This window comes from Marmota flaviventris, chromosome 3, assembly GCF_047511675.1.
Source record: "Marmota flaviventris isolate mMarFla1 chromosome 3, mMarFla1.hap1, whole genome shotgun sequence".
NCBI classification, from domain to species: Eukaryota; Metazoa; Chordata; class Mammalia; order Rodentia; family Sciuridae; genus Marmota; species Marmota flaviventris.
In genome coordinates, this window is record NC_092500.1 from 156,515,300 (window position 1) to 156,527,596 (window position 12,297).

Here is a 12,297-nt window from a genome sequence, read left to right on the forward strand (position 1 = left end):
CCAGCCAGACTGCGGCAGATTATGATGATGATAATGATATAATAAAATTTGAATGCAAAAGCAGATATAACAATCAGGCAGTCTTTTATTAAGCCAGTCAATACTGGGAGTTATAAAAATGTAATATAAGAACTCAGTAAATATCTCTTATTTTGGAAAATATAGTTATTTTTATGAAATTCCATTTATGTTTACAAGCAACGGGTCTTGTTACTATTATTTTTAATGAATTAGTGAATATTTTAAAAATTTCTCAGTTTTATATCTATTAATATAACATATTTTAAAAGTTCTTTGAGGGTTTTCAACACTTGTTAAAGTTTAAAAGAAATCTGAGACCAAAACATTTAAGAATCACTGGCTTAGAATATTGATGTATGTAATATATATTTCCTCACATATGTCCTGAAGGTAAATATTGTCTAATGAATCTCAGAAGCTATACTTTTTATAAACAACATAATATAAACCAATTTCACATTTCGTACACATGTATACCTTTATATGAAAGCTTATAACTAATTGGTATAAAGTTATTTTCATTTACAAGTAAATTTCAGATACCAAAATTAGAAAGAGGCTTTGGAGATTTGGAATATTTTTCAAAAGAGATTGTCTTCTCTTTTTTAAAAAATATATTTTATATTTTTAAATATAAACATTATACCAATAAGCCACAACTGCAAATAAAAAGGATCTATATATTGCACTATACTTTAAAGTCAAATTTATTAAAAATATATTTATTTATTTTTATGTGGTGCTGAGGATCGAACCCAGTGCCTCACACACCCAGTGCCTCACGTGTGCGAGGAAAGCACTCTACCGCTGAGCTATAACCCCAGTTCCATAAAGTCAAATTGGTTTTGATTAGTAATTTGTTATGACACACAAAAAGCCTTAATTAGGATCCAATTTGAGAAATATTCAGTACTGGCAAAAGGAACAAAAGAAAACTGCAAAACCCCATAAAATGACTTCCCATATCTTCTTTTTTTCATAATAAGAGTTTCACAACTCTTCAGCTTGCTGAGTTGCTTAAGGCCAAAAATCATGCTGACTTCCTAATCTTAAGTGTGGCTTGATCTACCCCCCAACTCCTGTGCTGTGCTTTTCCCTTTCCTTCCTTTTTGTCTTCCAATTCTATTTCTTTGTTTTTGAGCTACCTCAAATCCTGTCTGGAAAGATATGAAACATAAACAAACTGAAAAAAAGCAAATACACACAGAAACAGAAAACAGCATTTATGCATACAGATGGCTTTTAAATTTATTTTAAAGTATAACATAGATTTGGTGGCTGAAGATCACTGGCAGCAATGCATTATTAAATGATTAATTATGCAATATATTTTTTAAACTTACCCGTCTGTGCCTTTCTCTGTCTTTACATTTCTCTCGCACCCAATCAATAGTATGGAAATCATCATATGTACCAACACCCGGAATTGGTTCATCCAGAAGATCCAGTAAATGTGTAGAACTATTAATGCTGCCTCCATTTGTCATTGTATAATGAGTTCCTACAGAGCAGGAAAGAAAAAATGAATATGTTTTATAAAAGATAACAGGGAGTTTCGTAACTTTCTTATCAGTTCATAGATAAATCATATAGAAATAATATCACTTGAAATAATTTCAATAAAAGAGGAAATGTTCAGAAAAATTACCCAAAACTTAGAAATAAGGCAAAAAGATTCATGTCCTTTCACAGCCATATCGTAATTATCAATCAGCAGCCTGCCTAATTGTCATCTAGTGTTCTGGAGAAGAGAATTCTAGATGTCTTAAGGGATAGACTATAGTTAGAAAATGCCTTGTAAAAGACTAATGAATTGAAAGTGATGATTTTCATCTGGTAAAATGCAAATGGATTCTGTCCAATAGGGGAAAAAACTTTGGAGTTGTAGTGTTTTTTTTGTTTGTTTGTTTGTTTTTGTGTGTGTGTGTGTGTGTGTGTGCATGCCTTGTAAGAAATTTCTTTCATTCACTGACTACCATTTTTAGTTTCACACACCCTCCTTTGAATCAGCTTTGTTATAATGCTAGTTCCTTTACTAGAGGCAAATAAAACTATAGTGAACATGTGTTCCCTATATATTTTATATGACTATGATGAATGTAAGGAAGGTTCTAGGACAGACATTAAAAGGTACTCCAACAAAAAGAAATATAGGTTGAGATGTAATTCAGTGTTAGTTAGGATCATGGGATGGATCCACAGCACTGCAATAAATAAATAAATTAACAAATGGGAGAGAGGGATTGGGGGGGGAACAGATGGCTTTTAAATATGAAAATAAGTTCAATCTAACACATAAAAAGAAAATCAAATACACTATATCAATTTTTAACCATGAGACTGGTAAAAAATAAAAAGAAAGTGTATGAATGCACGGAATCAGCAAAGTTATGAAGAGGCCTTTAGTAATTTAAATATAACTAGTCACAAAATTGGTAATTTAAGTATAAACTGTTAGAAACCCTTTGAGAAGGGAAAAGCTACCCAAATTTAATATACACAGATAGCAAACTCACTCCTATAAAATTTTCCCACAGTTATACTCACAAAATTCTTAAATAAATCCATAAATTATGCATGGTATGGGTAGAATATTGTACTATGCACTATAAATGGAAAAAAATACATTAATGTTAAATTGCTTATAATCTGATACAGAGGTCAGCCAGGACTCTGGGAATAAATATGTTAGGTTCTAAAGTCCACATAGTTGCAACTACTCAACTCTACAATGGAAACACAAAAGATATCAGAAATATGTCAATGAGTATGTATGAATGTGTTCCAATAAAATGTTTCTGAAGGGTAAGATGGGACATATGGGCTATAGTTTGTCAACCCCTGATCTAAAATTTATACAGCACAAACCAAACTCAACTGAAGACATTTATTAATTATTTATATAAATGGCACTCTTCTACTTAGGTTGGCAAATACAAAGATACTGGGCAAAAGTCCTTATTTTAAGGCATAATCCAATTTATAAAGTTCCAATATTGAAGCATTATAAAACAAATTTTAATCTTATTACTTATATTTATTTTGTTATTAAAAATAGGGGATACTATAGTATCTCAAACTAAGTGGGATTAATTTAAGAAAATGTCCTAAAGAATATGAATTTTAAATGGTAATATGAAGTTATTAGGCTTTGGTTTCACTATGAGAATTATAAATATACATTTTAAGTTAGATACTTTTATTCCTATTTCTGAAAAGAAGAAACAAATGATGTGAATATGGTCTATAAGAAATAGTTAAATATTACTGTTAGAAAAAGAATTTGAAGATAAAAACAGGGTAAGAAATATTACAATTCAAGAGTGAAAATTATTGGATTTGACTGTAAAAAAAAGATGGATATGATCATTTGTAGGGGCAATTAGAAAGTGCTTATCAAAACACAAGATTCCTACTTCTAGGAATTTATTAAACAAGTGCACAAAGACTTAACATTTCACTGAAAGTGAATACTGTATTAGTAAACTTAAATGTGTATTTGCTTTTATCTAACAGTGTTCTCTCTTATCTCCCTATTTAACACATTTGAATGTTTGCCTTGGGAAGGTGTAAGACTTCTAAAAGGAAAAGAGTATATTGATTTCAGTGTTCTGGCAGAAGTACTCCAGGAATAAATAATTTACCAATCTTGGCTAAAGGTTTAAAGGCCCAATCCCTGCACTGCAATGCCCATGTTCGTTACATAAAACATACATTCAAACCTATACTTAAAGCTTAAAACTCTTTCCCACCTCTATCCCATCCTGATTTCATTCAATAATTTTTACTTTGTAAAAGCCATTTTAAAGGCTATAAATTTTCTTAAGCAAAAGCAATTGGAAAATAAATATAATAGGAAGACTCGTAATATACCAACAAATATCTGTTTTCCATATGATAATATGGAACTTAAAAATATTTTTGGAAGAAAGAGTCAAGAGCCTTTTATAGTTTTCTGTTAGGATATAAAGTATTTCTGCAGTATTCTGGTCAAAATATGCATAAACTCAATCTTATAAGGAAAAAAACGGGTATGCACAAACTGAAGAAAATTCTACAAAATAAGTGGCTGGTAGTCTTCAAAAATTGGTCAAAGTTAAGAAAGATAAAGAATAACTGAGGAACAGTTCTAGATTAAAGACTAAAAGAGACATGACAAGTAACTGTAACAGTGTTCCAGAATTAGATCCTGGAAAAACACATGTCTTTCCTTTCAAACTAAAGGACATGGTGGTACAACAGAAATATTGGAAAAATTCTATAGATCAAATACACTCAATTTTCTGACTTTGAAAACTGTTTGATGGCTATCTACAAGAGATTTTCCCTCCTTGAGGAAATATACACTTAAATATTTTAAGGTAAATGTGTATTATCTTTTCATTTTACTCTTTACATTATTCTGAAAAAATAATGTAGTGAAAAAATACATAGCTGTAGATGCACTATTATCTATATAAAATGCTATATGTTATATATGGTAGCATATAATACTGAAAGAAAGAACAAAAGAGAATAAACAAATGTGGTAAAATGTTAACATTTTGGAATCAGGGTGAAGGACACCTGAAAACACTATTATTTTTCAGTCCTTGTAAGTCTGAAAATGCCTTTATTTTTTCAATGTTGAGGAATGTCCATGCTTAACAAATGCTCTACTATTGAACTATATTCCCAACCCTGAAATTACTTTCTTAAAAGGACTCTCACGAAATGTTCTGCAAATTTCAACATTTCTCAAACTTCTGATCTTTTTAGTTTTCCATGCAAAAACTAAAAACTTCTATACTCCTCAATACATAGCCACAATACATGGCCAAATTATACACAAATGTTAAAATAAGCAAAGTTTTTGGGAAGGGGGTGGTACCAGGGATTGAACTCAGGGGCACTCAACCACTGAGCCATATCCCCTGACCTATTTTGTATTTTACTTAAAGACAGGGTCTCACTGAGTTACTTAGCACCTTACTTTTGCTGAGGCTGGCTTTAAACTCAAACCCTCCTGCCTCAGCCTCCCAAGGTGCTGGAAATAAGTAACAGTTTAAGATACAAATTACCCAACTTAACTTCTCAACTTCAATATGCATGAAGCATATCTTTTAGGTAGTCCATATGCACAAATTGAAATTCTCTCTCATGTAACATGCACCTTTCCTTCTTTCCTAAAACAATATTCCAAGATTTGGTTAATTAGGAAATGATATGGCTTTACTAAAACTGATACATGGAAGGGAGCTTTGGCAAGAGGTCTTCAAGAGAATACACAGGTTTTGAGATCACTGCTTCCCTGATGATGGCTTTCTTTGTCCTCAGTAAAAGCTCTTCTTACAGTTGAATTTTATTAACATAAATGACAGGATTTGCAGGGGATTGCCCATTTTTTGATACATATATAGCTCGAACTTACTTACCTGTGACGACATTAATGGAGGATGTAGTAGAATACCTTTTGGAAATAAAGATTAAAGGTTCCTTAGCCCACAGTATTTCCTGATTCTGTCCACATCCCCCAACCAATTCAGTCCAAGACACCCACTATCATAGGTAAAGTTCAATGCAGGCTATAGAGAACAAGATTTAATATTATCATTTCCACATTTCAAATTAAGGCCTCTGAAACCCATACAAAAGACAAAAATCGTCAAAGCAAATATACTTTTGAGTTGTAGGAGATGGGTTTCTGGTTTTCAAAAGGCTTTAAGTAAAAGGCTTAAAGTTTCTAAAATAAATCAGATGAAGAAACAATTTTATGCAACTACATAAGGTCTGCTGGGGAGGGAAAGAGAGAAAATCGAGTAAACAAGAGAGATACAATCATTTAACTGGGAAATTGGCTTCAGTCTTCTACATTTTCCATAAGTAAAATACATGAGACCACAATATATTATTAGCCGCAGTTGTTTATAAATTGTTTTATTTTTTCCACTCATACTTTTTTTTTTTTTTTGGTACTGGGGATTGAACAGAAGGGTGCTTTACCACTGAACTACATCCTTTTATCTATTTTAAGTTGTTGATGATCTCCTTAACTCACTGAGGCTAGCCTTGAACTTGTTATCCTCCCCCTTCATCCTCCTGAGTCCCTGGGATTACAGGTGTGCGCCACTATGCCATGCTTCATTAAATGCACATGCACATCATTTTTTGTGATTTCAAATTACTATATTCAATTGTTCTGACACACTATAATTTACTAAACAAATCTTTAGGATTAGTATGTCATTACAAACAATACCTGAAATGTTTGTATCTGCTTAGTCATCCTCTTTTTAAAAAATGTTTATGCATTTGCCATCTACAATTTTTTTGGTATACCTTTATTTTATTTATTTATTTATATGTGGTGCTGAGGATCAAATCTAGCGCCTCACACATGCTAAGCGAGCGCTCTACTGCTGAGCCACAACTCCAGCCCCTAGTCATCCTCTTTTCCAATTCATGTTGAACATATTAAGTCTTTTTGCAGTTGTTCTTAATAGTTCTTACCAACCCCACTATCAGATATTCAATATTAATAATTAGGTATATCTCCAAATAAGCACAGTATCCAATAAGTAATCATCTTCACATAGAGTTATTATTTGTCTAATAGGCCCTTATTTTCTTGCCTACCTGATTTCTCTACCCCTTCTTTATATAACAGAACTCAATTATTTCAAAGAAATTTTACATGCAGTTTTGGTGAAGGCATCAATCAAGATACCCTAGACAACTAAGGAAAATGCACATGACTCAAGTTAGACCAATTAAAACTCTAGTTCCTGAATATATAAATCCTAAGATAGAGTGACATAAGGCATTTAGAGCCAATTAATTTTAACAATTTAACCTTCAAAAGGATACAAGCAGTTATTCTATGTTTATTTTCTATAACTCATTATTTGTGTGTGACTTTGGTCAAGTTACTTAATCTTGGTTAACTGAGCCTCAATTTTCTAGTCTGTTAAATAGGGCTAATACTAATACCATCTTTTAGATTCATACACACTCAAAAACTTGGGCATTTGTTAGTTCCTGTTATTAGACATGATCCTGCTGTTTATCTTGCCTCTGGGATCAATACAATTTTGCTTTTTCCTAGAATAAACCTAGAACCAAAATATATAGGTCCTAATAGTTAAGTGCCCTATTAGAAAGGACCATCTACCAAAATATATATTGCTCACTCTTTCCATTTATGTCCCCATCCTCTTACCTGATGCCTAAGTCTCTTCTAGGATTTATAACTTTGTTCTAAGCATTGACTTCTTCCTAAAGAGGTCCAAAAATAAAACTGATCAAGACTAAAGCTATCATTACTCCATGAGGGGGAAAAAAATGGATATAGGATAGTTCAAGTTACCTAGATCCCAATATCTTAGACTATAAGAAAGTCTGATCTTGGGCAAATTCACTTCTAAACTTAAGAAAAAAATTAAAAATATAATAATCAAAAAATTTCCTCAAGAGCTGACTTCCAGATGCCAGTAACTGCCATCATACTATCTAATTTACTATCTAATTTTACTTCCTACTGGCTGAAAAACATGACAAAAAAAGGCTATAAAAAAAAGATCACTTTTCCTTCTGAGTGGCCTAGTAGAGAAACTCCATGACTTTAATGCACTTTGAGGTTGGAAAGATCAAGAGTCAAATTCCATCTCTGTAAACCAGTACCAATTACTTATTAACTTCTTTGACATACTTTCACTTTGTCATCCATTTCTGTAGTGTGCAGACTAGATCCATATATGTGTGTGTATGTGTGTATACACACACATATAATATTCAATTGTTTTGACACACTATAATTTACTAAACAAATCTTTAGTATATGGATCTATATGGTAAAATATTTAACATCACATTTGACAGAAAATAGGAGATCAATTAACACAGCTATTATTTCTGCTCAAATACTTCGATGTTTAAAATTTCACTAGGCTGCATTATATTACTCATGATATTAATCTTAACTGAAAATTTGACAATATGACAGAAAACATTCTCATGAATTTGGACTATAAGTTCTTCAGCTTTACATTAAGCAAAAGTTCCATAATTTCTGATAATTTAATCCTTTATGTTCCATAATTTCTGATAATTTAATTTTTATGTCATATGAACACAGAAATAATTTCTTAAAATGCATGATCAATGATCAAGTTTTCCATTAATAGTAGACATTTTCATAGTTTAAATATTAAAAAGACCGAAATATTTTAGCAATAGGAAAAATTATCCAATGAATGAACTATAATAGGCTTGCAATTTACCTGCAAAAAAAAAAAAAAAAAAAAAAAAAAAAATTGTACCAAGAAGACTTTTAGACTTACTTTTCCACACAGAACTTGATAAAATTCAAGAATACCTATAACACAATCCATTATATACTACCATTTGTAATCTAAACAAAAGAATGTAAATTATTTTTAAAAAGTTTAAAATTATTCATTATTGGCATGTGTGGGGCGCTGGGTTCGATCCTCAGCACCACATAAAAATAAAATAAAGATGTTGTGTACACCTAAAACTGAAAAATAAATATTAAAAAAATATTCATTATTCTTTGTAACAATAATTTGTTAATGTGGAAAAAACAAATGATGCTGGGACAATAGACTGTACACATGCTAAAGAATGAAAGTAGAACCCTTCCTTACACAAATACATAAACAATAATTCAAAATGGATGCTAGATCTAAAAATAAGAGCCAAAACTATAAACCCTTAAAAGAAAATGCAAGAACAAATTTTTATGATTTTGGTTAGGTAATGGCCTCAGACATATCACCAAAGTACAAATGACAGCCAGGCATAATGTTGCATACCTGTAATCCCAGCTACTCAACAAGCAAGGTGGGAGGATTGTAAATTTTTTTTTTTTAATTTTTTATTGTTGGCTGTTCAAAACATTACATAGTTCTTGATATATCATATTTCACACTTTGATTCAAGTGGGTTATGAGCTCCCATTTTTACCCCATATACAGATTGCAGAATCACATCAGTTACACATCCATTGATTTATATATTGCCATACTAGTGTCTGTTGTGTTCTGCTGCCTTTCCTATCCTCTACTATCCCCCCTCCCCTCCCCTCCCCTCCCCTCTTCTCTCTCTGCCCCCTCTACTGACATTCATTTGTCCCCCTTGTATTATTTTTCCCTTTCCCCTCACTTCCTCTTGTATGTACTTTTGTATAACTCTGAGGGTCTCCTTCCATTTCCATGCAATTTCCCTTCTCTCTCCCTTTCCCTCCCACCTCTCATCCCTGTTTAATGTTAATCTTCTTCTCATGCTCTTCGACCCTACTCTGTACTTAGTTACTCTCCTTATATCAAAGAAGACATTTGGCATTTGTTTTTTAGGGATTGGCTAGCTTCACTTAGCATAATCTGCTCTAATGCCATCCATTTCCCTGTAAATTCTATGATTTTGTCATTTTTTAATGCAGAGTAATACTCCATTGTGTATAAATGCCACATTTTTTTATCCATTCATCTATTGAAGGGCATCTAGGTTGGTTCCACAGTCTTGCTATTGTGAATTGTGCTGCTATGAACATCGATGTAGCAGTGTCCCTGTAGCATGCTCTTTTTAGGTCTTTAGGGAATAGACCGAGAAGGGGAATAACTGGGTCAAATGGTGGCTCCATTCCCAGCTTTCCAAGAAATCTCCATACTGCTTTCCAAATTGGCTGCACCAATTTGCAGTCCCACCAGCAATGTACAAGTGTACCCTTTTCCCCACATCCTCGCCAGCACTTGTTGTTGTTTGACTTCCTAATGGCTGCCAATCTTACTGGAGTGAGATGGTATCTTAGGGTGGTTTTGATTTGCATTTCTCTGACTGCTAGAGATGGTGAGCATTTTTTCATGTACTTGTTGATTGATTGTATGTCCTCCTCTGAGAAGTGTCTGTTCAGGTCCTTGGCCCATTTGTTGATTGGGTTGTTTGTTCTCTTATTGTCTAATTTTTTGAGTTCTTTGTATACTCTGGATATTAGGGCTCTATCTGAAGTGTGAGGAGTAAAGATTTGTTCCCAGGATGTAGGCTCTCTATTTACCTCTCTTAGTGTTTCTTTTGATGAGAAAAAACTTTTTAGTTTGAGTAAGTCCCATTTGTTGATTCTAGTTATTAACTTTTGTGCTATGGGTGTCCTATTGAGGAATTTGGAGCCCGACCCCACAGTATGTAGATCGTAGCCAACTTTTTCTTCTATCAGACGGCGCGTCTCTGATTTGATATCAAGCTCCTTGATCCATTTTGAATTCACTTTTGTGCATGGCGAGAGAAAGGGATTCAGTTTCATTTTGTTGCATATGGATTTCCAGTTTTCCCAGCACCATTTGTTGAAGATGCTATCCTTCCTCCATTGCATGCTTTTAGCCCCTTTATCAAATATAAGATAGTTATAGTTTTGTGGATTGGTTTCTGTGTCCTCTATTCTGTACCAGAGGATTGTAAATTTGAAACCAGCCTGGCTAACTTAGATCCTGTCTCAAATTTTGAAAAGGGCTGGGGGTATAACTCAGTGCCTGCCTAGCATACACAAGGCCCTGAGTTCACCCCCCAATACCAAAAACAAAACAATTAATTTTTTGGTCCTGAGTGAAATTCTCCATACCACTAAAACAAACAACAACAATAAACCCCACAAATGATGAAGGAAAAGACAGATAAAAGAGAGTAAATCAGAATTAAAATAAGTTCTCCCATGCAGAGGTTGACATTGTTAACTAGCTTGTGTCTTAAAATAACAATAAAAACAACTAGCATTCATTGAGTACTAGTAATTACATATAATAGTTCATTTACTACAACATGCAAGGTAGGTATTATTATCTCTATTTTTCTATTTGAAAAACAAGACAGAGAATATTAGAAAATAAGCTCAAGGTCATACTACTAATAAGTAGTGAACAGGGATTCAAACTCAGTTTGTTTCCTAAGTCATTAGCACTATCCAATGGTGCCTAAGAAAATAATTTCAGAGTGGTTCACTTGTATATTTTAAGATATGTGTATACTCTCTTCCCTTGCAGTAGGTTAAGAACTGTTAGCTACTGCCCTCTCCCCAAACACACGTGCCAATGCACTTAGCCTCTGGATGAGTGATATAACCCTACCTTTTACCATCACTATTCCTCCTTGGCCTTTGGTTCCAGGTTCCAACCCACTTTTTCCTATAGCACTTCAAATGTTGCAATAATAGCCATGAGGGTGCTTTGTTCCCAGTATTCATATTCCCATGCTTCAGCAGAAATCTTTGACACTAAGGCACCCCCTTTTTATCATCAGGTTGTTCCAGTTTCATCTTACGCCACAAGAAGGCTCCTGGCAGAGGTAACTATCCTTCCAAGTAAATACTTAGAAACTAATTCTCCAACTTTAACAGATATGTACTCAAGTAAAACCAAAGGTTAGTAATGAATGTTTACTCTTACATATAGTGATATTTCATTTTCTATTTTCATTCTTTTTTTAAATACCGGGTACAATCCAATCAATTTTGTGCCCAACACGTTAACCTGTACTATAATGAATGCTAAACTAGAGAAAAACAAGCATTAATTGAAATTATCTGTGCTTGCTCTCTCTCTCTCTCTCTCTCTCTCTCACACACACACACACACACACACACACACACACACACACAAGCTGCTGCATCTTATACTGAGTTCAATAGTAAAGTTCACAGTTACATCAACAGCAGCCTAAGATTCTTCCTAAAGAGGAACACTCAAACAGGCTTCCTTGAAAAGGGAGTTCCAAGTTACTTGGAATATCTTAGACTACCTCTGAGGTCCATCTCCAAAGATGTAAGAATAATAAGACTTGCCACTTAAACTCATAATGTAGATTATTATTGTATAAGAAAACATACACTTTAAAAAATATTGAAGAAAGGAAGCAGAAATCCAACATTCCATATATTCCCTGACAACGGAATTACTTCTGTTTTAGCAGAAAGTCTAGTCTCCTCTCCCTACCGACCCTGCCTCTCGATATACATGAAATGTGCTTTTTTCCTCTCCCTCTGTTACTTTACTGATAAGAAACGGGCACCCTGGTAAGGGAGGGAAAAGTAGTGTTTTAAGTTGATAATAGAAGCTTTAGAAAGTTATTGGTAATAGAATAATAGACTCTCAAATCAAGGACTAAAATGTAATAGTAAAGCGTAGTGTCCTGCACTTAGTAGGTGGTCAATTAAATGTTGGATGGATAAATGAACAGTATAAATAAAGAGAATGCTCTTTAGAATCTGTACAGTCATCCACAGTCATATAT

The 12,297-nt window shown here is 33.3% G+C and overlaps 1 protein-coding gene across 6 annotated transcripts in view; it reads right to left on the reverse strand.

Annotated features, from left to right (window-relative positions):
* Positions 1-12,297, reverse strand: part of Clcn3 (chloride voltage-gated channel 3) — an 82,938-nt gene that overhangs the window by 35,457 nt on the left and 35,184 nt on the right. For 5 of the 6 annotated variants that reach the window (XM_027926948.2, XM_027926946.2, XM_071610526.1 and 2 more), the window contains one exon: positions 1,365-1,522. In XM_027926948.2, the coding sequence (XP_027782749.1) occupies positions 1,365-1,522 (158 nt within the window). Of the gene's footprint in view, positions 1-1,364; positions 1,523-12,297 lie in introns of those variants that run through there. The other variant, XM_027926950.2, reaches the window with a different exon arrangement.